This window comes from Rhinolophus sinicus, chromosome 7 (assembly GCF_057876585.1).
Source record: "Rhinolophus sinicus isolate RSI-liver-muscle chromosome 7, RSI-T2T, whole genome shotgun sequence".
In the NCBI taxonomy this organism is placed as follows: Eukaryota; Metazoa; Chordata; class Mammalia; order Chiroptera; family Rhinolophidae; genus Rhinolophus; species Rhinolophus sinicus.
In genome coordinates, this window is record NC_142507.1 from 32,612,361 (window position 1) to 32,639,548 (window position 27,188).

Below are 27,188 nucleotides of genomic sequence, written 5' to 3' on the forward strand. Positions count from 1 at the left end.
TTATATGAATGTTCAAAAAAATATTTATTTATAAAAAATACAATGAGATAAGTTTATGCTGAGAAATGCAGCAATAAATACAGTTGAAGAAAACAGCAACTCTACATTGATACATTGGCACAAACAGGAAGAACACATGCACCACCCAGACCTATGTGTCTGAAGGCTGATTTTGTACACGCTCCTTTAGAAAACACCTCTGAAAAGATACTGTCAGCTCAGGTGAGAGAATGAGTACACATATAATCACAAATGCACACAGATCATGATTTTATTTAAAAATTAGCAAACAATACTGTAGAAACATTGATATGTAAATCTCTAAAATGCTGCATCTTAAATTTAGCTGGCAAACACCACCTTAGCTATAAGCATGAGTTTAGTCTTCCACATAGAAACCAGACACTAAACTGTAAAAAAAAAAAAAAAAAAGCTTCCTATTATTTGAAAACACCAGTTTAAGTAGAAATTGTAAAAATGCATAGATCTGTAATAAAAGAATTGGCTGTACAAGAGTACTCCCCTTTCACAGTATTCCTTTTTACTTCATATGCGAGTTATTGGTTATGCTGTAGGAATTAACCATTACAGCACTAAAAGGCAACTATTTAGGGAAGAGGCAGAAAAAGGAAAAAGGAATGTATGTAAGGCAATATTTGTTTTAGGTACAATAAGCATAATAGTGTTTTAGGAAGACAAGATAAAAATTACTCAAGGCTAGCTTGGTTCTCACTGGATAAAAACAATGGGCTAAATACTGAGCTCCTCTGTGTGCATCTAATAATCAATGCCTTGGTCACCATATTGGTAATCTCTGGGGTAGTCATCTTGGTACTCGCCATGGTACTCATCTGGGTATTCTGCCTGATAATCGCTATCACTGATTTCTGACCCATTTGTTCCTGTTCCTTGGCTTCCGTTGTGAATGACGGGTTCTGTTGGAGCAGCACAGTATTTGGGATCATATACTTGCCGCCCGAGCCCATACACACTCATTCCTTTCTGGGAAGCGACTTTGTTGGTACCCATCTGTAGAGAAATTGTCGAGTTGTCCACTGGTTGTAAGGTGAGCTTCTGATCATAGATGTCTCTTCTGGTACCGGGTGCTAACATCCCTGCCTAGAATCAGAGTATAAAAATTAAAAGAGCAGCTAAAATCTACTCTTGTGAATATTTTATAAATGATGAAATTACATTGAATGTGAGCACTAATATAGTAACTTTCCTTTGGTTCAGGCGTAAAGCTAGCTTATCAAAATATCCTGATGGTGAATCTCTCTTACAAAGCAATATTCATTGGCTTTTGAACTAGGTCGCCCTGCCCTCAAATCCTTGCTCTGCTATAGAACTGCTATGTGCCTCAAGCAAGTTACTTTCAGTTTTAGGTTTTGCATAGGTAAAATGGGGGCAATACCACCTGCTTGGATTCAGTGGAGGATTAAACATAAAAAATGTAAGAACAAAGCATCATGCTGGCACACCTAAAAGTTACATTTGAATGTCTATTATGATCACATACAGGAGCTGGGTTACCAATTTCAAAAGGCTGAGACCCAGAAGAGCCATTTCTTCAGAACAGCCACTCACCTCCTTTTCAGAGTACAGTAATTCGTACTTCATTTCTCCGTTGGTGTCAGGCACACACTTCCGCATTTAAGTCAGTAAAAAAGCAAACTTGAGTGGCAGCTATGAGAGATACAATGCCACACGTGGCAGGACGTGGCCCATAAAGGGTGAACAACACCAAATCTCCTCTTGGGGTCATTAAAAACAAGCACACTCTGGTTAGATATAAGACCTATCTGTTCACCAATGGGTCTGGGAACCTCCTTATGAGGTGCTGGTGGTCAGTCAACAAGGAAATAATTCCATCTTGTGTGGTGTTCGAATATTGGCATTCTCACCACCTGCATTTCCATCTATTGTACTCACATCCACACATTTAATAGGAATGCTAGCTAAAAACACTTCTTAGTAGGACACCAGATAATAATTTTACCTACCAAGTTAATTAAGAGCTCCTTTAAAAATAAAAATCAGAAGCATTAGAATGAACAATTTACTTGGATTTGGAGCAAGAACACTGTAACAAACATTTCTTTTTTCTTCTGGTTGGGTAGAAAGGCCAGCTGTTCTCACTGCCAACAAAAGCCATGAACACACACCGTACTTGTGCTGCTACAGAAAAGGTCCTTTCATTCTTTTACTTTCTCAGCAAAACCTCCTTTCCTAAAGGAATATACTCTAAATATACCACATAAAATATACCTACTTTGAACTTAATAAGAGTAAGATAAGTGCTCACTGAAATAGCCCTTTTGTGTGTTTTGCTGCAAGTATAAAAAGGGATTGCTTACCTGGCTGGCTCCTTTGTTGGTACCCATCTGCAGGCTAATCGTGGTCTGGTCAAAAGGTTTGTCAGTTTGCATTTTAGGATCATAAAGATGCCTCCTGGTCCCATAGGCTGTCATACCTGCCTGGCTGGCGCATTTGTTGGTTCCCATCTTTTAAGTTAAAAAATAAAATTAGCACTATTACCAGAAGTTAGCAAGATATACGAGACAGAGAAAACTTTGTTCTTCTCAAAAGATGCAAGTGGCTCGATTAAGTCCCTTCCTGTGCTGAAGCTGTGGTCAACTAGATACAAAGTCTCCTCCATGCTTGCACAAAGTTCAAGGTGCTCATCTTAAAAAGAATTTCAAACAATTCAATGGATATAAAAACTTTGTAATTAACAGTATAACAACATGCACAACAGGAAGGGATGGACAGACACAAAAAGTTATTACAGTGGCTGAATTATGGATAATTAATTTCCGCTGTTACTCTTCCCTCTTATTCTCTGTAGCACAGACAACCAAGTGAAGGGGTACCTGCTTCAACCACTTAAAAGGACAGAAGCCAGGCAACATGCTTTTCTACTCTAGGTATGTTTTGCTTAAAATGTGGTAGCAAATGCTAGATGTCTTCTCGGGCAACTTAACAGGGGCTTTTTTAAGCTTCATCAAAATCATCCACATTTTCATGGGAAAAGAATCCCATTTTATTCCTCCAACTCATGTCACTGGACAGAGTCAGACACAGAACAAAGAATGTGAACTCAACCAAGTTCAGAGGAACAATAATTAACTTCCCTTCCTCACTGAGGGTAATATGGCTTCAGAACCAACCAGTCAGTACACTTTGTCCTACTGGTTGGGGACATGTTTCTACTGTTGGTCTTTTTTCCTTAAAAAGATTTATTACAGGAAAAATTTATTACTAAAAGTAAAACATGTTCATTGGAGAAGATTCAGAAAATATAGGCAAAAAATGAGGGGGAATCACTATAATCCCACCACCCAGATATTCACTGTAAGCATTTGTATGTATCCTTCTAGTTTTACCTTATGTGCCTGTGTATGTATCTATAAATACACTTACATATAAATATATACATATACATAAAAAATGCACATGAATCTTTTAAATAAAATTGTGGTAACACTGACCATAGAATTTTATTACCTGATTTATTTTCCTTAATCTTTGAATTCTTGTCTATCATTTTTATATTACTAGTTCTTTGTTTACAGAGTTATCATAATTTAACCAACTGACTACTATCTGGAAATTCAAGTTTCCAATTTCTTACAACTGATACAATTTTGTACTGTATAAAAATAAATCCATCTCACACAGACTCAGCAAAGACAGAAGGGCACTGTATCAAGCAGGTGTCAGATAGTAAAGCCCATAGCATATTGGGCATTTAGCAATGGTGTTTTTGTGACACTTTTCAGGGAACAATGTGAAAGGAAAGAAAATACCTAAACTAAGTATTTCTGAGAAATTAAATGGACAAATTCTAATAGTGTGTGTATAGTGCTTTCTTAGTTTAAATAAATGACTTTGGCATTGAGGTTTTGTAAAAACTGCCTCATTTAGTCAATAACATTTAGTAATTTATAAAGTGCATTTTCTTACACAGCAAGTATGTAAGTAGGGGGGAAATCATTCCCTGGAGAAACAACTGTCAAGTCAGATAGCATGCCTAAGTTTCTCCTAAAAGCATCATTAGCTCATGAGCTTTAATTGGACATGCATTGTATACACCACGTATTTACCTCCAAAAACCTACATTATAGTCTTATCTATTCCTTACTTATAAGAGACACTTTGCATGGTGAGAATTAATGATATAGAATAACTGATTAAGCAATACCACATTATTTACCTGCAAACCAATTACACTTTGGCCAGCTTTTAATTTTCCTTCATCAAAACGTCTTGTTTGTTTTTCTGCATACTTAACTCCAATGTCAATGGTTGTGTGGAAGCCTTTTGTTTTAGCCTAGACAGAAATATGCACACTTACTGAAAAGAAACAATTAAATGAAGATTTTGCCAACAGAATTTTACAGAAGTAACAACAAAGAAATGATATAGTCCATGGATGAAGACTTCATTAGATATGACCCAAACTAGGGGTTAAGAACTTATTTAAGACCATTCAGTAATACACTATACCTCTAAAATGTGAGTATGCTAATTAAGCTCTTTTGTATGAGGCAGCTGATGTCAATAGCCTTTCCACAAAGCTAATAATTATGAAAGAGATGGGCTCCTCCCTGCCTAGTCTGAATTCCCATGGGAGAGCAAAGAGATAATTCATCAACATGGTGGGAATTTTTTAACGAGCCATTAAAGGCATATACGTACCAGACCTGCTAGAGCCACCAGTGTAGTCTGAACCTGCGTCATGTTTCCATTCTCAAAAAGATCATTTGCTTCAAATATGTCATGTGGCTTCATACCATAAGCCTGAATAGCTTTAATAAAGTTGCCAATGTTCTCCAACTATAAAGAAAAAGAGTCATAATTTTTGGAGGTAAATAGTGACATTCATATTATCTAAGACTTCTATGTCCTCACGGTTCAATACAAGACTCTAGGCAGAAAGGTACCGGGCAAGGACTCTTGACCATACATACTAAGTACAGCTCACTCTGGAAAAGGAAAACAGTAAAGAGAGTACTTCATATTGGGTCACATAATGGTCTTAATAGTATTTTTAAGCAGTAAATTTTTTTCATTTCCTCAAAGGCAACTTCTTCCTTACATGCTTTTAAGAATTCTGTGTCACATTAGTAATCAGAAATGAGATATAATTCCCCAATCCCTCCCTGAAAAATTTGAGTAGGATCTTACTGTAAATTGAAGGGAGTTTTGCCCTACCTCATGGATTGTGCAAGAATGAATTGCTCTAAGGCAACTCACAATGCTTAATAAAAAATCTTTATTTTAGTATTAAAAAATAATTTATTATGTTTTAATTTTTAACTTAAAAGTAAATTTGTGGTTACTAAATGCTTATTCTATCTCCAAATACATACTCAAGACTAAATTATGCAATTTTCCTTTAATTATACATATTCATAAACTAAGACTATCCTTAATACCGTGTTCTACAGTCAGCCATTAGTTATGTTAAATTCCTTGCTTTTTCCTTCTTTTGTCCTTCTTATGTTCTAGATTGTATTTCTCTGTACAAGCTGTCAAATCCCCTGAGATGAGACACACTAAATGTAAGAAAAATTCTAGGTTAAACATCTAATAATCATAGAACTAATTCTAAGTAATTATGGAAACATTAAAAATAACATGGTAAAACATAGCCATGTGCACACATTTCTGCTAAACTGTCTATTTTAAAATGGTAGTCAAGTTTTCGCTGTATAAAAATTAACCAACTAAAACAAGAGGTTGCTTGTTTGGCTGTTACCTGAGGCCAGTTTAATGAGGACTCATTGACCTTCTTCACGGAGCCTGGCTGTAGCTTGTTTATGAGTCTGAAAAAAAAAGTGTAACACCGTACTTATTGGTCATACAATAATGAGGATTGGTATGTAAAGTCAGTTCCTTTAATATCAGTAAAGGATGTGCATTTGTAGAATATCAAGGTTTCACACCCTGGACTGTGAAGCAGGGCAAGACAGCAGCTTATGGAAAGGACTAGAAGAACAGAAATGGCCAAATCAGAGTCAAAACTTACTCGCAGAGGATTATGCCATCTTTTAAGCCCAGCTGAAAGTTGGTGCCAATGCTCATGCCGGTCACTTCTTCTATCCAATTGCGAAGATCTTCTTCTGCTTGATGATCATATTTGGAAGCGATCTGAAACACAAGTAACTTTTGAGAATTTTCACTAAATCATCGGAACTCCTGACTTACGACTTGCTCTGTGATCCATTAAGACCACAGCTGTGACACGCAGCAAATTACACTCACTGGAATACATTAGCTAATCTAACCCACTAGTAAAGCTTCAGTAACTAATAAAAATGTTTTTGGTTAAGTCAGTGTTACATAAAATTTGAACAGCATGTGGAGAGAAGCTGGGACTGAGAAAATAATATGGATGGAGATACAGGAAGTGAAAAGGGTTAATAGCATATTACATTATGGCACCACACCAGCCATATTAAACCTGAAAGATTAAGTCATTATTTACCACATTTCAAGAAAGAGGATGACAGGGTTCTGATGCATTCAACCATTTTATATGGTATTGCAAGTGGCCAAGGCGTTATTAATCCAACAGTTTTGTTGTCTGGAAAACTCTGGTGTTTCTATGCCTTCTATTGAGCTTCCCTCCCTCCCTCCCTCCCTCCCTCCCTCCTCCCTCCTTCCCTCCCTCCCTCCCTCCCTCCCCCCTCCCTCCCTCCCTCCCTCCTTCCCTCCCCACTAGTAATTATTCTACAACTCTGTTTATGTTATCTATATCCTATTAGACTACTCAGAGTTACTTTTGGACCCTTAGTACCTGACATCCAAACATTTAATAAAACTAAAAGAAAATTTAATTCTTTACTTACAAAATTCTACAATGAAGGCAACTTACTGACACAGATGCTATACTATTATTGTACATGCTAAAACTACCACAGGTTTTCAAAGATCCCTTCATAAGACCATAAACCTCAGTTTTTAAAAAAAGGCAATGAAATTTATACAAAAGATGGTTAAAAATCATATATTCAAGTTCTTAGGCTTGTTCTTGTACTAAGGTCCTTAAAGAGGCAGGTCCATCAGAGTTATTAAGGAGAAGAACACAGCTGGGAAAAGGGACAGTTTGTGTGTCATTTTCCTTCTCATTAGCACAGGTGAAAATGCCAACATCACGCAGCCAGTGGAGATTATAATGAGCTTGGCAGTTACAACACTCTTGGAAATGGAAATAAATGTAGAAAGGTTTACTTCCACAAAACATGATTCAGTTTAATTACTAAAAAGAAACGAAATGGGATGATGACATTTTTGTCGTGCACGAAGCAGTCCTTCAGGTTCTAGTCTACACCAGTCAGAGGAAGTCTCTCCCCCTGGAGGGAGAGTGATCTCACCAATGTCTGTGTCATTTTGGGAGACAGCAGTCTTCATCATGGCATTTTCCTCCCAAGTTAGAGAAATGGCTCTACCCGTTTGACAGAATGGATAATTCGTTTACATTGTAGATTTACTTAACCAGGATTGCAAATGGAAATTCACTGAGCTTATATTATTAACTAACACTGTGCAGTGTTTCCTAGACCAAATTTTGGCCTGGAGGTTAGCTTATAAAAGATAAGTTTAGGCACAATGTAAATAAAGCTAGTACCTAATGTCTGGTGATTTTCTGCCCCTGGTATCTCCATCCCCTAAAAATCACATATCTATTCTGGTTTCCTGCCAGCCTGGGTTCCAAGGGCATCTGGACATGGGAACAGGGATGGAGGACATAGTGGTGCTGGAAGGTTTTGCCACAAGGACACACCGGCCTCTGGAAGCAGGAAGGAGCTACTATTCCTATTACACCTGTGATAAGTATTCTTAGATAATACATCTCCCAACATATCAAACACATGTATTCACATATGGCACCTTTAGAAAATGGAATAAGTTGGTGGAAAAAGATTTAATACTTGACTGTATTTTCACACTTGAGTCTTATTATAAATGGATAGAAGAAATTCTATATAAAAAAAATTGGGGGGGGGGTAATGGACAGAAAGAAACAGGCAAAAGAGAAAGGAGAAATTAGTACTCCCTCAACATGAACTATGGAAGGCAACCTCTAAGTTGAATTGTTTTCAAAAGTGAAGCATTTTCAACTAAGAGATGCATTTCAATAAACCTAAAAACAAAATTGATATGCTAGGGTATGTGTGTGGAGTGTCTGCCTTGGCTCTGAGCCTAGCTCCACCCATCTTGTTATGGGCCATTTGTTAATTCATCTTAACTTCTGATCCATTTACTATCTATATAAAAGGAAAGCTGCTGCAACAACATGGATGGACCTAGAGGACATTATGCTACATGAAATAAGTCAGACTGAGAAAAACAAATACGATATGATCTCACTTACAGGTAGAATCTAAAGAACAGAATAAACGAGCAAACAACAGATAATAGACTCATAGATACAGAGAAAAAAATGATGGTTGCTAGATGCGAGGGGATTTGGGGGATGGATGAGAAAGGTGTAGGGGTTAGGAAGTATACATTGGTCGTTACAAAATAGTTACAGGGATGTGAAATACATTATGAGGAATATAATTAATGTTGTAAAGACTATGTAGGGTGCCAGATGGGTACTGGACTTATTGGGAGGGGGGTCACTTCATAAATTATATAAATGCCTAACCACCTGAAACTAACATAAAATATTGAATGTCAACTATAATTATATATATGTAATATTAGTCATGGGATGTAAAGTACAGCACAGGGAATACGTCAATGGTATTATAATAGCTATGTACAGTGTCAGATCGGTAGCAGACTTAGTGGGGTTATCACTTTCTGAGGGGTATAAATGTCTAATCATTATGTTGTTTTGTACACTTGAAACTAATTTTTAAAATGTTAAAAAAATAGAGAAAAAGGAGAGGCATACATACTCGTATGTATTGGAGCATATAATAAGCACACAATGAGAAATGTTACTGATTTAATTATGCTCTAATAATAGTTTTCAATTTCTTCTAAAAAAATAGTTTACTGTTCTTTGTTTAGAAATTTAGATTCTCCAAATAACAATATTTGCACTTGCGGAAAATGAATAAGGCCACTGAGTGGGAAGCTGAGTATTAATCTAAATGTTTTAGGTAAAGAGGTAATAAATGAGTTAGGTTTTTACTTGGGATTATTGGCTCTGTATTTTAAGAAAAAACAAAGTTAAAGCTACAAGATAGCGTCATATGAGTCCTGACTATACCCAGGGACTGCTGATGTGCCTTCTTTTCCTGTCATGTCAACAGTACTGTTATGGAAGACCATCAAAAACAATACCGATGGAAACAACAAAGTCTTTGAAATCAAAGTTGGGTCTTCCTTGTTACTAAGTGAAGATCCTACAGAATCAGCTGATACACTGGCTAAAGCCACAGAAAATATGGAGTGGATTATCAGAGTGTAGTTCATGAAAACCATTCTCAGATGGTATATAACTACATGAAAACCATAGCCTATACTTACATCCCCATCTTTACAGTAACTGTGTATGTATGTATATCTAAGCAGGTGCATAAATTTTTCCTTTTTTTATTTTCATCCACACCACTTTATACAGAGGTTCATACGAATACATTTTCCATTGAGTTTATCTCAGTAGAGGACAAAGTCATTATACGACAGGGGAAAAGCACTATCCACACATCCAACAATGCACTAAATAGAACAGAGAATTAAGCCTCTGTGGGTAGGAGGTAAATATGGATTTAATTAAGCACACATTGTTGATTGGCAAGTGGAATTTTTAAATCAATGAATGTGAAAAATGGTGTGTAGATGTCAGACAACCAAAGTATGGAATAAATATAGTGGATATTGTAAAAAAAAAAAGGAAAGCTGAATTCAATGAGTACACTAGGTCTCATTTTAAGCTGTCTAAACAATTTAGTCAATCAGCAAAATTGTAATAAAACTCTATCTCTTCACTTTTTCCAATGTAGAGATAGAAGTTATGTTGGAGGGCTTTTGGGTGTTTTGTGGGGTGGTGGTGGTAATTGTTAACCAAATGAGACCAATTATTTAAACAGAAACTATAAAAGCATATTTATGTTTCCTTTGTTCAAAAAGTGTCTGAAAGACCCAACACCATGCCCGAACCACAAAGATCAAACTTGAACTATCCCAGTAGGAACACCAGAGAGGAAATTTCATCTTCTCTGTTGACTGTTCTCATCAAGGGAGTGATGAGAGAAAAATCAAGGACTGAAGTCAGATGAACCTGGGCTCAAACATGACTCTACCAGTGACTAGTTAGTTTACAGGGTGGGGCTCTAGACAGCTGACTTTGTCTCTGAGACTTAATGTAATAGCACACGCACAGAAAAAATTCATAAGCACATACATGCAAAGCTTAAGGTCCCAAGTGGTAAACTAAAATGAAAACTAGGTATGCATCCACGTGATGTCACTGTTGGTTTTGCCTTAGGGTTTTCCTACCCAAATCCTGCTAATATTTTTTAAATAAGTGAGCTTTCTGCAGTCAAGCCAGCTAACTAAAACTCAAGATTTACAAATATGTACTTCTTTTTTAAAAAAAGTTTAAAATGAAAAAAAAAAATTGTCTAGGGAAAAAAAAATCAATTCCAAATTGCCTCTTAGCTCGGTTCCACAGGATACAGAAATCTTAAGTGTTTCTTTTAAAAGTATAATATATCAGAACACAACCCAAGCAAATCTGATACATAATATCTCTAACTACAGACGTTATTTTTGAACTGTTTGATATACATATCTTAAAATCCAGGGACTGAGAGCAATTAAATATAAAAATAAAAAGTAAGCTTTGACACATAAAGTTTATTCACTGTTTTCATTTAAAAAGCTTTAATTTCTGAACATCAAGCAGAAAATGCTGACATTTTCTTTCTTGCAACAAGAAAGTTATCTTAAATTAATCTCCTCATTAATACCTCATGGAAATTTTACTCTAATTTGTTTAGAAGTCACTCTTCCAAGCTGTTTATAAACATCATTTTCTTTACTCTTCTTCAAGATTTATTTGACCTTCCCCAGCGACTTTCAGAGTTCCTGCCTGGTTCTCTCCAGTCCACAGCAGCCCCTTTCCTCAATGCCCGTACCTCCTTTCCTAAACACCCAGATTTCCTAAAGCAGTGCCTCTCCACCCTTCTCACATCAAGGCACACTTGCAAAAGACTTCCGTACAGAGGAGAACACCTGCTGGAGGCTTCTCACTAAAGCTCACCAGCATCCCCCTTGCCAAATATAAAATCAAAAAGCAAAGGCAAAGAATACTGCGATTTGCAACAACCAAGGCTGGATCTTGAGAATATCATTCTAAGTGAAATAAGTCAGCTGGAAAAGGGCAAGAACCATATGATTTCACTCACATGTCGGATATAACACAGAAAGCAATAAACGAACAAACTCAGACACACACAACAGTATGGTGGTTACCAGAGGGGGAGGGGGGAGGGGGGAGGCTAAACAGGGTAAAGGGGGTCAAATATATGGTGACAGAAGGAGACTAGACTTTGGTTGGTGAGGATACAATGCAATACACAGATGATATATTATAGAAACTTACATAATGTTACTAACCAATAAATTTAATTAATAAAAAGGGGCAAATAAAACTAAAGATGAACAAAAGCCTCTGGGGCCTTCAGTCCAGTTGACCATCTCCCTTCCGTGCTCCTGTTCCGCTCCCACCCCTGGCGCCCTGAGAGGCTCCTGTCTTCCTTCCCTTGAGCTCAGGCCCAGGGTGTCTGTCTCCAGCCCTCTGCTCTTCCTACAGTTCTCTCCGCAGAACAGCTCAGAGCACCAGTCTGGAGTCACCCTCGTGTTCAAAGGCAGCTCAGTCCTCTCTAGCTAGTGACCTTCTTTTGGATTTCTAAAACAACACTTACTAAAAAAAAAAAAAAAAAGGTAAATGGTATGTAGAGCAGGCATTCTCAATGGGGCTGATACTGTCCCCCAAGGAGGGGACAACCTTAGATACGACAATAATTTGTGACCCTCTCCAACAAACTCGACTCCTTCGCATTTAATTTCATGGAGGTTGGGAAGTAATTAGGAAAAACATCTACAAAGACTCTGGGAAAATGATGATGAAAACAGCCGAGAAACACTGAGACAGAGTGAAAAGAATAGGTCTCTCTTCACCCCGCTCCCCCCAGTCCTGCTCCCCTCTAAGAGGTAAGTGCCCACCTGCTAACAGTGAATCATGTCTGAAGCAGCACTAGAATTCAATCCCCTTCAAAACACAAGTACCAGGGCCTAAGCCCCTCCCAGGCACTGAGGTCTGTGAAGTCTCCCTCTCAATCCCTACAAGGGGTACAGAGTAATGAGGGAAACCAAGCTTCCAAAACCATCCCAACAACTGATCAAAGTGCGGCCCCGGCACTGTTTTACAGGGCTTCTCGGCATAAGCAGGGGGCATCAGCCAACGTGCAACTTAGTGAAAACACAGGGTGTACCTGGCATGAGGCAGAGTGGTAATATATGTGCCCAAGAACTGTCTCATGGGCCCGCTTACACCCAGGGATATTTGAGAATCTACTACACAGTGGAGACACGTCTTTCCCATATATTCCTTCTTACAATATATTCTCATCACAACACTTGATAAAACCTGCAAGCAGACAATTCCAGGTTACCACCTCTGGTGGTTACAACAGTGTTCTCCAAATTTCAGTCACACCTGAACTCTCAACTCTCACCAGTCTCCCTGTTTTGACCAGCAGGCCAATCCAGTATTACCCCAAACGCTCCATGTAAAATCACATTCCACATCAGCTTCCCTCTCTGAAATGTTCCTATGTGTCCTGGACTTCTCCTTCAGTTGCTTTCCCCATCACTCCTTCTTTCTGTCCTTCCAATGGCTACTCTGTACCACGCAGGGTTCAAGTGCAAAATCTCTGCCCTGAAAGCTTACATTCCGGTGGAAAGATACAAAGATTAAACAAGGTGTGTTAAGATATTTGCCAAAAAAATAAAGTAGGCTATTGAAAATAAAGGGAGAACAGAAAGATAGGAAATCGAAAAATAGGAAATTTCCATCTGAAATATCAAGACGCCTCTTCCCCTCCTTTTCTTATCACTTGCCACTTTGATTGCTCGTGCAAGACAAGGAACAGGCATTTTTCACCCACCTTAATTAGACCCCACAGTGGAGCCTCCAAGCACATCAATACCTTTGCAAGTGTTTAAGTTTTCACGTTGGGAATACAACAGACTAGTGATCACATGCTTTGAAATCAAACTTTCAATAACTTCCAAAAACTGTGTTCTCAAGTAACTGTGACCTAAGTAACTTAACCCTGGTGACCCCATTTCTCGCAGGTAGTCAGTCTCCTTCCTTCCAAGGTCACTGTGACATGAAACCCATGCCATAGGCAAAGGGGCCAGTCTAAATACCTGACACATGTCAGAATTAATACACTCTGTATCAGCTTGAGTACAGAGGTGCAAAGCTTTCTAGTCACTGAACCCCATTGAAACTAGTAATAGTTTAGCTTATTGTCTACATTTAAAAAGAAAGTCCCACTGCAGAAAGGCTCATCTCAGCTACTGCCCATCACCAATGTCTATCACCACTGTCCCTCCCATCACCGTCATCTCCATACTTGTTCCTACCTCTGTCTGTGCTCTTCTTTCTACTTGGACTGTATTTGCACCCCAAATTCTCATTCCCCCCCCCCCCCCCACATTATTGCTGATGAAAAAGATGAAGAAACTTTTTTAAAAGCAGGTTTGTATCTTACGGGGGGTCGGGGGATGGGAATTCTAGAAACAATCACTTTCTATTTGTGACAATGATGTCATCGTAGATTGCATGCCTTCCTCAAGATCATTATATAGAATCTGAGACTCCCTCTATGGCATAAATTTGCTAAAAATTTGATGGGGAATAACTACTGAGGGGAAGTAGACTTTCCCACCCCAAAATATGCCTTTTGGCGTAATATTTTAAGCTGGTTATTTTTAAGAAACAAGATTCAGGGGAAAAAATGTTTGACCGTCCCCCTAACTGCCTAAAAGAATTTAGATAGAGAACCTTCTCCAGGAGGGGAGTTATCATCTTAGATAACTAGTTTAATGTGAACTAAGTGTGATAGATAGGGAGGAACCTAGCAAGGCCCATTTTATCAAAGTCCTCTCTGTGTCCCACTGTTAAAGCTTGCCCAGCAAACTTTATTTACCAAACATTTGCTTTGCCTTCTGCCCTTGTCCTTAGCTTCATATGGCATATTAGTCTCAACTGCCCAATGCATCCTTAGGTCTCATATTCTTATGGAACCCCCATATGTACATACGTAATTATTTTGGGGCATTTTCTCCTGTTACTCTGTCTCATGTTAATTTATTAGCCCAGATAGAACTTAGAAGGTGGGAGGAAAAGTTTCTTGACCACCCACCCCGCAACACGATACATTTAAAACTATGAGAAATCACATGTGCCTCAGGTAAACAGGTATGCCAGGTAAGAGCGTTTCAGGCCCAAGTGGAGCCCTTCTTTCAGAGGTACAGGCAGATCTTCCGGTCAAGGTACCAGCATGTGGCACCAGCACAATTGTTTCCCCTCCAAATATATATACATTCAAATAAATACAAAGACATTATGACTTATATACGAACACTGTGAAACTCAGAAAAATTAAAGCTTTAAAAATAACTTAGGAGGAGTTGGTCCAGTGCCTAAAGTAAATAGTGCAACTAACAAACAGAAAGAAACATGTGGAACCAACAGAATGTCAATTTTGTCTTCTCTACCTAGAAAATGACTTTCGGACAACAAAATTTAGGATATACATAGTTAAAAGTGGATTTTGAAAGTTCTAATTTAAACAAGGAGGGAATAAGGATAGAGACTGAATTCCCAGAAGCATCTAGACTCAGAATAATGATTAACAAAGATGTGCATATTCAACAGCTCACTGTGAGAAATCTTGACAAACAGTAGTAACAGGGCCTCAGAGGGTGTGCAGGCACTTGGGGGGCAGGGCAGTCGTCACCAGGAGCCAGCACAGGCACGCAGGGCACACGTAAGAACACCTGCTGATGTCTTCTTGAGGGCAGGACAGGCTTCATTGGTCTTTGTGCCCTAGAGCCCACACTTGACACACAGTGGGTACTCAAATGATTTTTCATCCACTGACAGCATTGCTAGATGAGGAAAACACCAGATTTACAGATCTCCCTTGTTAGGGAGGCATCTGCATTTGAATGCTGTTGACTTTCACAGGCATCACATCTCCTTGATCTACCCATCTAGTAATCTTAGATGGATCGCTAGGGACGTTTTGTTTTACTTCGTGATAAAGGTCCCTTATGTCCACGGGCCTCCTTAAGTCCAGCTGAGTAATCCTAGAAGTGGGGCCTGGTCAGAAGGAACAACCATGCCCACTGTGCTGACCGACGTCAAGGCAGGAGGAGCCCCTGGTGATGCACCGAAGGCTGAGATTTAGATCTGGTCTCTTCTGTTCGGGTAACTTACGATTTGGAAAATACGTGGCATACTTATTAAACTTATAGAGTGTAAAATTCAGATAGTTTAAAAAGAAACAAAATTTGGATTCAGAAAGACAACAGCTTAATAAACAAATTATTCAACATACATGCAAAATCCTGCCCCAAAGTTCTAGAGCTAAATGGTAATGTTTACTCAGTGCGCCTAAAAGAGCTAATGCTACCATGGTCTGCACAGGTGTATAATTCTTTATAAAATACTATTGCTTGTCATATTTGTTTGATCGCAACAGCCTCATGAGGTAACCAAGGAAAGGATTACTTAAATGAAATATCACCCCTACTACAGACAGGGAAAATCAACTTGCCAAAACAATGCTTAGAATCCTCCTTTGATGGGGAGGTGCTTTGTCTGCCTGACCAAGTGACTGCATTGACCAAAACAATGTTAGGCCTTTGTAGTCAAATACAGGAGATAGTTAATAATCCCACTGTACCCTGGTAGGTTACACCGCATCTGTGGCATTACCATGATCAATTCTGGGTGCCACACTTTGAAAGAGGGCACTGAAATCAGTTTCTAGAAGGAGCAACTGGGTAGGGAAAAGATTAGAAAAATCAGACAGCCTACTGGGAGAGACTCGGTTAGCCAGTAGTGGCCATATACGACCTAGAAGGGACTTTGGGGGCAGGAGAAATACCATCTAACTATTTCCATGAAGCCATATAGACGAGGGAGTTGACTGATTCTGAATGTCAAAGGAGAGACCCAGATAAACCCGTAAATTCTCAGGAGATGGACGAGAGAAATGGAGGCGTGGAAAGCCAGCACGTGAGGGCCGATGAAGCACAGCTGGGCAGGAGGCCACAAGAAGGCCGGCTAGACAACATGCTCTTACTCCAGAGGCATCCGCTGGGTCTTGGACTTTATGTCACTGTAGAGAGCTTGCTGAAAGAGGATCTTAACTGAAGCCCCAGGCAAAATAAATGAAAACAGAGCTCTCACCTCCAGAATTCTGAAGGGCCTGCACCTTGCTCATCACAGTATTTGCAGGTATCAAGTTTTTGCTGCTCTGCAAATGTTCAAGCATCTGCACCTCCTCAGCAGCTCTCTAGGTGCCTCCTAAATAACCTTGAGTTGGACACAGGAATAGCAAAAAGGGGTTTTGTCTTTTCCCATAGTTACAAGGGATATCATGGTAGTAACTTTTCCGTAGCTTTGGAATGTGCACTCACTCGCTCCTCGTCAACTGTTTGGCAAGTTCGCCTCACAGGATGAGTCTCAGTCCATTATGACATGAAATCCACCTGCACTGTCCCAAGTATAAATTGTAGCTCATCTGTATCAACTTGGGAAACCCTGTCCATTGACCACATTCATCTGAGAGCTCCCAGCTACCTACCCCAAAACTGAGTCAACTCACACTGCGCTCCCTTCCTCTGAGCTACTGATGGGACAAGGGCAGAGAGGAGGCCAAGGAGAAACAGATCCCAGCATTTCAGTCAGCTTTCAGTAAACTGGGAGTTCCTCTTGGGGACCCAGGTCTGCATCCAGATCGTGAATGCTTTTCCCGCTCACTACTGTGGAGTCTACCATTTGAGAGGTGGCTTTACACAACCAGTGAAGCACAGAGTGGGAGCACATTGTTTTAAACATAGGACAGATGCTGGCTGGGGAGATTCCACAGGAGTCTTACAGATATATTCACTGTGCAAGGTACAGCTAGCTGCCTTTTACTCCCCAGTGAAAATTAGGTATGAAATTCCATTAAATTAAGATGTAATTTCCCATTTGCTCTTTTTCAAAAAAAATTATATTCTACCTCATATACATACAAAGATATATGATACTCACTTTTTGAGACCTTAATTAGGTAAAAACAGGGTTGGTTTATTCGGTTTTAATGGAGAGTGTGAAAAAAGGTGAAGTCAGGAGTAAGGTTCAAACACCTGCATCCACCAAGTCCTTGCTCAAATACCACCAAAGACATGCTTTATACAAAGGTTCTTGTACATCAAGACAAAGAAGGAAATAATCAAGTTACAGATTGACAGATGTCCTAAAACAGGAAATAAAAAAGCCTGCACATGGCACCCTCCACACCTTGACAGCAAACACTTCCCTGCCTGTAATGCAACCCGAGCACAGACAAGGAGGGAGAGAGAGCACTGCGTCCTCCAGCAGGTGCTGCACCCCAACACAGGTCTCCTGGAGACGGGTATGAGGGCTGGTTAAAGACCCCAGCACAAGGAGCAAAATAAACGCAACTTGGCATCCCTTCTAGATCAAGGGCCAAGGGGTGAGGACAGAGAAGCACGCAGGCTACAGAGGGGACTCAGCAGAGAAGCAGCCCATCAACCGTGTGCTCCACGCAGGCCTGGCCTGGACCATCTCCTCCAGCCCCGCTGCCTACACCATCAGACACCAGTGGCTCCGTGGCAAGAGGAATACAGCAATCGCAATGGAACAGGAGATGTCTTCCCATCAAGTTCTGTGTTCTCCTGGCCCTCTTCCTTTCCTTTCTAGCTTGCTTTGGGAACCCTCGTCCCCCTGCTACTTTGCCCCCACCCACCATGCACATCAAGACCTTCCCTTTATTTGGTACATCGATGGGCACAAACCACCCCCAGCTCGTCTGAAACAAGAGCATCTTGGATTGATCGAACATGTGGCCAGCCTGAAATACTGTCTTGTTTCTCTTTGATTTCATGATGAACCTCTCCATTTCCTCACTTACTGCTCCTTCTTACTACCCCCCACCCCTGGGAAATTTCTGAATATGATCATTCGAAGTACACCTGTGACTTCTCAACAGCCAAATGCAGTGGTCTGTTTCCAGTCCTCCTGCTGTCCTCTCTGCAGCGCTCTTGGGGGCCCCTTCAGTCTCTCTTCCTCTGGCTTTTTGTTCAACGATACCAGCCTAGAGCTTTCCTCTTTGGTCTGCCGTCTCCACTTCCCCTTGAAAGGCAGCAATCCTTCTGAGTTGTGGCTTCAAATTAAAATGTTTAGGAGCAGGGGCTCTGGAAATGGAATCCCATCTCTATCATCCCTCAGTTTCCTTTAAGTCAGAGATCATTAATAGCACTTACATTAGAGGGCTGTTGGGAAGAATCAATAACTTAATTGATATAAATCTTAAGAGCTCAACAAACGTCAGTCCTTGTCCTTCTAACCTTGCTTTGCTGGCCAGTCTTGTCCAGATACTAAATACTCTTTTGAATTCAATATATCATAAAAACCAATTACTTGACACTATTTAATAGCCATTTTGATGAGATCATTTTGATGCCGCTTAAGCTTTCTATTTAAAAAATGATTTATATTATCAAATAATTTGCAAAAGGGATGCCCTCCCATTCCTTAGCCTTATCTCACTGGCAACTCCCACTGGAGTCTGGTGGGAGTGATGGACAGAGGAAGGGTCACATGTGTCAGTGACTCAAGACTTGATACTAAAGAGCTAAAGCAATTGCCTTGAATTTTGACAAGGCTGCTCTGATATAGTCTTGTCCTAACATCAAGAGATCTTCCTTCTCTTTTGTACCATTGGTGGGAAGTATAAGCTAGTTTTTTTAGACAGCTATTTGGTAATACCTATAACACATGTAAATGTTAGGTCAAAAGTTATACACTTTTCCACACAAGTACTTTTTAAGGAAATATCCACCAGTAGGACAGTAATAAACGAATAATGGAAATCCATACAGTAGACTATAATTCATTTTCTAAAATGTAGAAGTTCCAAGTTGTGTAAGTGGTTGAGATAAGGGTTATAGGATATTTTCGCTTCTTTACTTTTATGTCTTGGTACTGTATGCATTCTTCACAACAAATATTTCACTCACAAAATAAGGATAAAAGAGAGAAGAGGTTCTCAGAGGCGAGGAACATGGCACCCCGAGGTAGATGTACTGTCTTCATGAAGAGATGACTTGTCCAAAGGGCTCGGCAGGGATTTGGAGCGAGGTCTGGCTTCAGAGCCTAAGTGTTCCTCACCACTGGACGTTCTCCCACACCCGCCCTCCTGACCCAGCTGAGAGCAACTCTATGAGGACCACAGTCTAGGGCACAGGTAACTAACTATGCTTGGAACTGTGAGTTCCAACTGTGAGTAGGAAAAGGACTAACAACAGAGCAGGGTGGTGGCATAGACTCTGCCTTAACACAAAGTCCTTTCAACTCATGGAGAAGTGACAGTCCAGAAGCAACCACCACCACCATCACTGTATCACTGGTGCACTGTGAGTAAGCTGTGGAGTTGGAGAGAGTATGGATTCCAACCAGCCCCCGGGAATCTGCAGCCTCAAAGGGCACTACCAGCATGGTTCAGACGTTCATAAGACACTTGGCAGAGATGTCTCAATTAAAACACTTTAAGTCTTCCACTCGCCCCTATAAAACGTAGCTGCCTGCCTCAGGCATGTTTCAGAAGGTGCTATAAGACAGGCTGCAGGAAAGGGTGTCAACGGCGGAGATGTCACTGAAGAAGAAAAAGAAAATTTCAAAATCAAGCCCAGAGGAAGAAAACGGGACATGAAAGCCTGGCTGGCAAAGCACATGCCTCTGTGTGTGTGTGTGTGTGTGTGTGTGTGTGTGTGGCCTTGGGGTGGGGGTGGAGGGGTAGGGAATTACGCAACATCCTAGTCTTTGAAGAAAGGTACGGAAAAAGCAGAGACAAATGCACGTTAGTCTTTGGAGCAGAGAATGGGCCCATCGGGGAAGGATCTGTCCACCTATGGACTCTGAAAAGCAGCCCTGGGGTCCCAGCTCAGTTGCTAAGTAGGACCGAGGGCCTGACAAGCTCACAGTATGATTAATATAAGTATAATCTTTATATTAGAAGTATGATTGTTGTTGCTATTTTTGCATTCAAAGTAGACTCACATGTTTGAATTATAAGAGACTTACAACACATGGTATTGATTATTTCCTCTCCTATTTCCTCCCACGTGAAACAAAAGGAGGGAGGGAATGCTGCAATCATAAGGCACACACTCTATCCATCTGTGGAGCCTTCTGCAGCACTAAGCAGGCTGAGATGCTTGGGGTAAAGAAGAAAGATCAGCATGCAAACATCTGAGAAGGGGAGAAGAAACAACAATGATATCACAGCCAGCCCCATCTAGCCACTCAGCATCTAGGATCCCTTGGAAAATCTGACGAGGAAAAAAGGAAAATAACCACCAATACTTGGGTTTTGACTTACCCGGAAGAGTACGTCTAAGCCCCAAGGACCTCCCCTGTTCCCCACACTCATATCCCCAACGCCTGGCCTTCCCCTGCTGATGCGCCCACCCAACAGGCAGCCCCTCACATCCTGAAGCTCCTGGTCCTGGGGCAGAAGGACAATGTTGACGAAGTTCCCTTCCTACCACATGGGGAAACTAGGAATTAGTCCTGTCAACTCACGACTCGCTTCACACAGTAGCCTCCAGTAACCAGCAAGGCTTAAGCACTAGAAGGTAAATATGTTTATCAGTCACTGTGGAGAAATACGAGCCCTCTCTGAAACCAAGAAATGAAAGCTGTATCTTGTTTAACAGAAATCGATCTTTTAGGAAGAAAACGCCAAGTAATACCATGACCAGAAATAAAGGCCTCAGCTCTACACAGAAGTCCTGGCCCCGAGGGCAGTGTGGAGCAGAATGAGAACAGGGTTAAACACCCTGGGATTTCACTGAGGGAAAACATCACAGGCTGCTGGGGAAGAGCTGTGGACAGGGACTCTGGGGGCAGATCACAGCCCTGACAGAAGTGAAACAGAGAGGTACAGCGTGGGCAGTGCCTTGTCTGCCGAAGCCCCATTCAGATAGGAACAGATTCATGCATGAATGTCCAATTCCTGGAGATAATCTCAACATCTAGAAGAGAAAGGAAGCTCAGGAGAACACAGGACTGAACCTAACCAGCAGAGAACCAGCCAACAAATAAAACTTTACATAATGTGTATGTATTCTTAGTTCCAGGCATTATTTTAAACACTTCACATGGATTGTCTGTCTTATTTATGTCTCCCAACAACACTATAACGGTGGGCATGACCATCGCCTCACTTTACAGATGAGACATACACAGGTTACTTGCCCAAAATTAGATTAAGAGCCAGAACCAAAATTCCAACCCCGTCCCCGCAGATCACGTTCTTAGCCATGAGGCTCCACTTTCTCACTGAGAAGAGCCTGGAGGAGACCTACCCAACATCTTCATGTGCACAGTGATTCCCATGGTCATGTTTTTATAACATTTGCAAGACATTTTTGTATGTTTTTGTAATGATGACCCCAAAATGGTATAAATTTCAGGCCCTACAAACAACGTTGATCTACCCCAGGCTCAAGAAATCCTCAAAAATCTGAGCACAGTATAGATGAGTAACAGTTAGAGTCCACGATGGCTATGCGTTCAGAGTTAAAAAGAACCAGAGCACATAGTATATATGTTGTAGGAGCCTAATGCCGAGAATAAAAGGAAACGTGCCAAAAAGTCTGAAGGACAAGCTCCCTTCCACGACCTAGTCACACTGAGAAGGGAAATAAAGCATGCTCACTCTGCGGGATATAGTGATGGCGACTGAAAAGCCAAAACCATACAATTGTGTGTGTGTGTGTGTGTGTGTGTTAACGTCACAGATAATATTAATTGTGCTTCACGACACATTGTTAAGTAAAAACACTCATTAACCCTCATGATTCCATCCGGAAGGGAAAAAGGCATAAGAGGAAAAAAGGATATACCTCTGGTTGATGATACTCTTAGAAATGGCTTCATTGTTAAGATTATTTTTGAAATGTAAAAGAATGAATAGAGGCAGATAGTACAATTTCCACAAACAGTATGTAGCTGTAGGTCACAGGATAGGGAGCTTGATAATAATACTTACTAACACTCCAGAGTAGATAAATATGAGCATTTTAGAGAAACAGCATGGCACCTCAATTCAGTAAATGTATTTCTCAATTCAGTAAAATGTATTTTCTTTATCTTCTCTATCCTTTTTGGTCAAGGGGGGACCTCTACTGTTCCTCCCTAATTTGGGAGTCTAAGAAAGAATCTCAGCAACAAAGAAAGAATTATGTTAGTAATAACTTTTCAATGTAATATTACTAATAAGAGAAACTGCTGAAAAAAAAAGCTATAAAAATCACCTCATCCTTCAAAAACATCTCACTTGCACTACAAAATTCCTTCACATAGACTACTCAAGCAGGGTTAATTTCTAAAGATAGTAAAATCTATTGCTGATGGATCAATTCATTAAATCCACAAATATTTATTGAGCATCTACTATGTGTCAAGTTCTATTCCAAAATATAGATCTTACGTATCTCATCAGTGAAAAAGAGCGAGATCCTGGTGCAAAAAGACAATAAACAAAAAGTTTTGAATTAAAAACCTATTTCTGAACTGCAAAGTGAAAAAAAAAAGATAAGCTAAACCAATCTATACATCTTTACCATGATTCTGGTGTTCTAGCTGCAAAACAAGGCAGACCACCTTAGAGTACGATTTACAGCTGGAGTCCACAGTCATCCTGGGGTTACTCTGATCGGGGGCACCCTAGGAGCAACTGCTTGATTAAATGGAACTGAGCAGGAAGGTCAGCGGGGCCTCATGGGACACTGGGCCCAAAAAGGTTTTTAGTTGTTGAGTGATACCATTTTGTAACCAAGCAGATTCTGTGAACTCAGAGCTACTTTGCTCCAATTAGACATTCCACGGGAGCAGAAAACTGTTAGATTGTGCATGCCAATTCCAAGCTCAGTATTCCCTCCCAGAAAACATACCAAGGTCAGGTCATCTCAGCTCCACCCACTGCTCCCTAACAACCCACGTCTCCTAGTTTCCTAGAGACCTACAAGAAAAGCTCCCTGAAGCATCTGCTCCAGGACATGCTTCACTGCGTGCTCAGCTTTACAGGAAACCACCCCGTCTCCAGTATTGTGTTCAGAGCCAAGTATCAGGAAAGCCTGTGCTTCCCCTCAGGACCTCTCATTTTCTCACCGCTTATAAGGCATGGAGATGTTTCCCCTTACATTCTCATCTCCAAAATACAGTCAAGGGTCTGCATACAAGATGCAGTCAAGGGTCTGTATATACATGTTGGACTTTATTACTTTAGGTTTCCATTCCTCACCGAACAACCTATACCAGCTTCTGTATTTTCCCTGACTCTCTACTATGATCTTTGTAGATTGTAAGTTACTGATCCTTTTGTTATGAAAGAGACGTCGTTCATATTCCAGGCTGAAGGATTCTACTTTTTAAGGAGGTTTCAAATACTTCCTTGCCCATTAAAAAAAAAAAAGTATATTCTACCAAGCATTATCATCTTGTCAAACAAGTATCTTAAGTTTATAGATGTTTCCCTGAAATTTTACTAAAAGTACCTAAGATCAAAGGCTTTCTCAATTCATTGATGAACTGCTTTCACAGATCAGAAATGAAAGACCAAAAGTTTATTTAATACAAATACAATTACTTAAGAGGCAATGATATACAAGTCTAAGAAATACCAACAGCTACAACATAAGTTCATTGAGTACTTACTATAAGCCAGGCACATCTCAACTACATAGAGTTTAGGGGTAGTAATTATTATCCCCCCCATCTTACTGATTAGGAAACTAGAACAGAGATATGAAATACCCTGCCCAACACCATACAAGGCAGTAAGCAGCAGAGGGGACTAGAACCCCTGTCTGCTTGACTCCAAGGTCCATTCCACATTGCCTCCTCAGGATACCTAGGCTTTTTCAACTCTGTCAAATGAGGTTTCAAGGAAAAACAAATATTCTTACATTTAAGTGACTTAATCTGTTATGTAATACATAAAGAAAAAGCAGGAAGGACTTGAAAGGTGTCCAAACCAAGCAAGGATCCTGTTCCATATACTCACTCATCAGGTGGTTCTGAGCCCTGAGTGGAAATGCAAGAGCTCATACAAAGGCCCAGCAAGCATGGAGATGTGATTCCCAAGCCCAGGACAGATTAAAACAGAACTATAGGAGTAATCATGATGACAAGAGGTGACAGGTGGGCAGAAAAATGGGTGTGGGTGGCAGACAATAGTGATCCTTCAGTACTTCACTAAACTAAGACACACTCTTAGAATTAAAATTCTTATAATATTCCAAGTTTCTTCTACAATCTTGGGCAAATCACACCCTTCCTGATTTGTAAATGATATTGGATAGTCCTCCTCACCTCACAGGGCTGTTGAGATCAAAAGACTTCCTATGAAAGGATACTGTATGAAAGGACCATGTAAATGAAAAGGGTTATTTAAAAAAGGGGTTTGGTGCTTAAAGGGATAAACCCAAAGTTATAGCTAACTTTCCAATGTTTCGGAATACTGAAGTTTTACTATTTTAAAAAAGTCTAACAGTGGTCTAGCTTCAATCTATGCCTCCGTTCAGTCTGCTCAATAATAAGTAGGAAAAGGGCAGAAGCTGCTTTATTAGTCAACAAAAAGAAATTAATATGGATATTGACATCTAAGAGAAGCCAGTCACTTGAAGGACTGCCAAAGTTATCAGCACCTCATTTACAATGCAAAAGGTAGAGAGTAGACTGAGGCCAGCCAAGAATCACAAGAGTGAATTAAAATTAATGTGTACAAGCCAGGCCAGGGTATCACATTCTACAGTGTGGGGATGCAGATTCCTCTGAAAAGATTCTTAAAGCTCCATGTGTAAATCTTGGAAAGAAAAGAACACTATTTTGCAAGTTTTTCAGTGGTTGAGGTTTGTAGTCAACCATAAAAAAACACACACAAAAAAAACACAACATAAAACTTCGAGTGAGGGCCAGGCACAAGACAAAATAAAGGACCTAAACATTTCAATTTTAGAGATATGGACTAAAATCAACTCCTTATTCCAAAGATTGCTCAGAATTTATTAAGGACTGAATTATATATGAGGCGTAGACTGTAACAGGGCATGAGAAGAGCCACAATTCTCCCTTGGGGTTTGACAAGGGTGCGCCTCCTCACTGCACAGCGCACTACAGACCAAGCACCCCCCCCACCCCCACCCCCAACACTGGGATGCTACAGCTCCCACAATGCCAGGGTACTCTAGGTGCCGTGGCCATCCCAACAGGCAGCGGCTCCCGGGAGGCGAATGGGAATTAAAACACAGCGGCTTTCCTTTGTGGCGCTTTGACCAGAACAGCAGAAAGGAGACAATGAGCGTTCTGTGCGCAGTTCCGCGCCGATTGGCTGGTCTCTCCCCCCAGAAACCCTTGATGTCATGGACTTGGAATGTAGGGAGGGAGGAAGGAAGGAGAGGATTTGGGGAGGGGGACGCCTCTCATCTCTTTCCCAGACCCAAAGTCCCAAGATAAACCCGAGGCATTCTTCTGCTAGGCAAAATGGCAAAACTGAGCGCGCCCAAAGCCAGATCACTCTAAACTACAACACGCCTCCACGAATTAACTCTGAACAAAAGAAATCCACGAAGACACCCTTGATACCGTTAGAGCCTCATGTATACAAATTTCTCAGGGTTTCGTAAAAAAAATCTCTAATCTCCAGCTGATATCACTCCAAAGCGGTGCTGTCGGGCTTTGTCTCGGTTTCCCACAGAAACAGCAATTCGCCCCAAGGCACCGAGATCCGGAAAACTGTGAAGGGTCCCCGGGGTCGAGGAGACGGGCCCCGGGAAGAGGCAAGGAACAATGGGGGCCCCCTCGTTGGCCACGTAACCGCCTAACTTTGCTTGCGGCTGCATTCGACCCGGGGATCGGGATGGGAGAGGACGCTGGGTCGGCAGTAGCCCCGGCCGGCGCTGCTCTCGGGGTCCCCAGCCGTTCGGACCGGCCCCACCTAAGAGCAGTGACCGTGCAGGAGTGCCCCCTGCCCGGAAGGCCGCGTCCTGCAGCCACGACCGGCTCCCATGCCCCAAGGCCCGCGCGGCGCGATTCCAGGAGCTGGGAATCCCCCGCCCGCCGCTCGTCCGGCCCCCGGCGCGGGAACAAAGCCAGGAGAGCGCCCAGGGCCGGCGCCTCCAGCCCGGGACAGGATACGGACGCGCAGCCACTCCCCGCAGCCCCGACGCCTCCGCTCCGCAAAGCCAGCAACCGAGGCGCGCGGGAGGTGGCGCGGCCCGGCGCCGCCCAGTCGTAGGGACCCCACCCGAGCCCGGGCGCACCTTATTCTTGACTTCGGCCGAAAGCCCGTAGGAAGGGCCCTTATTGAAGTGGGTCATGGTGATCGGCTGTGGGAAGAGGCTGCGCTCGGCTCGGGGGTTCTCCCACTCGGCTTCCCCGCTCCTGGCCCCGAGGAGTGGCCGCAGCGCCAGAGGCTCGAAAGTCGCTCCACTGGGCGTCGGACGAGCGCAGGCGGTGCCTCAGAGGCTCGATCCGACTAGGTCCCGCAAAGCCTCGGGTCGGCTCCGGAGTCCCGCACGCACTGCCCCCACCTCCGCCCGCGGCCTTTGGGGATTGGCCCGCCAGCCCGACCAATGGAGGGCTGCTTGCTCCCGCCTCGCGGGCTAGGGGCGGTGCGCTCCCTCCCCGCGGGGCCCAGGCCCCAGCCCTGCGCTCACGCCACCGAGGCTGCGGCGAGGTGGCCCCTCCTCCGGGCGGGGCAGGCCGGCGCCCTGACTGGGAGCGCCTGGGGGGTTCCCGGTAGCCTGGAATTCCCGTCAACTTCCAGGCCTCCGCCGCTGCGCCCGGGGCAGGGGAGGGAAGGGTCGCACTACCTGGGCTAGCCGGTTGTTGACCT

General features: G+C 41.8%; 1 protein-coding gene across 2 annotated transcripts; it reads right to left on the reverse strand.

Annotated features, from left to right (window-relative positions):
• On the reverse strand, positions 1 to 27,188 carry CNN3 (calponin 3). Of its 2 annotated transcripts, none has more exons than XM_074318362.2 (7): positions 27,166 to 27,188; positions 6,035 to 6,156; positions 5,765 to 5,831; positions 4,702 to 4,839; positions 4,217 to 4,333; positions 2,358 to 2,504; positions 1 to 1,119 (listed from the first exon to the last, which is right to left on the reverse strand). In XM_074318362.2, exons 2-7 carry the CDS (start codon positions 6,088 to 6,090, stop codon positions 778 to 780), a joined length of 867 nt encoding a protein of 288 aa, XP_074174463.1. In that variant the 5' UTR covers positions 6,091 to 6,156; positions 27,166 to 27,188; the 3' UTR covers positions 1 to 777. The 2 variants fall into 2 exon arrangements, with proteins under 2 accessions (XP_074174463.1, XP_019572405.1); XM_019716846.3 differs by lacking the exon at positions 27,166 to 27,188 and adding an exon at positions 26,614 to 27,021.

Excerpts from the sequence above, each read along its gene's own strand:
- CNN3 (XM_019716846.3), bottom strand. The coding sequence starts at position 26,670 with ATGACCCACTTCAATAAGGGCCCTTCCTACGGGCTTTCGGCCGAAGTC. Across the intron at positions 5,832-6,034 it reads GATGGCATAATCCTCTGCGA|ACTCATAAACAAGCTACAGC; the intron begins GTAAGTTTTGAC and ends TTTTTTTTTCAG. Across the intron at positions 1,120-2,357 it reads CCAACAAAGGAGCCAGCCAG|GCAGGGATGTTAGCACCCGG; the intron begins GTAAGCAATCCC and ends CTCTGATTCTAG.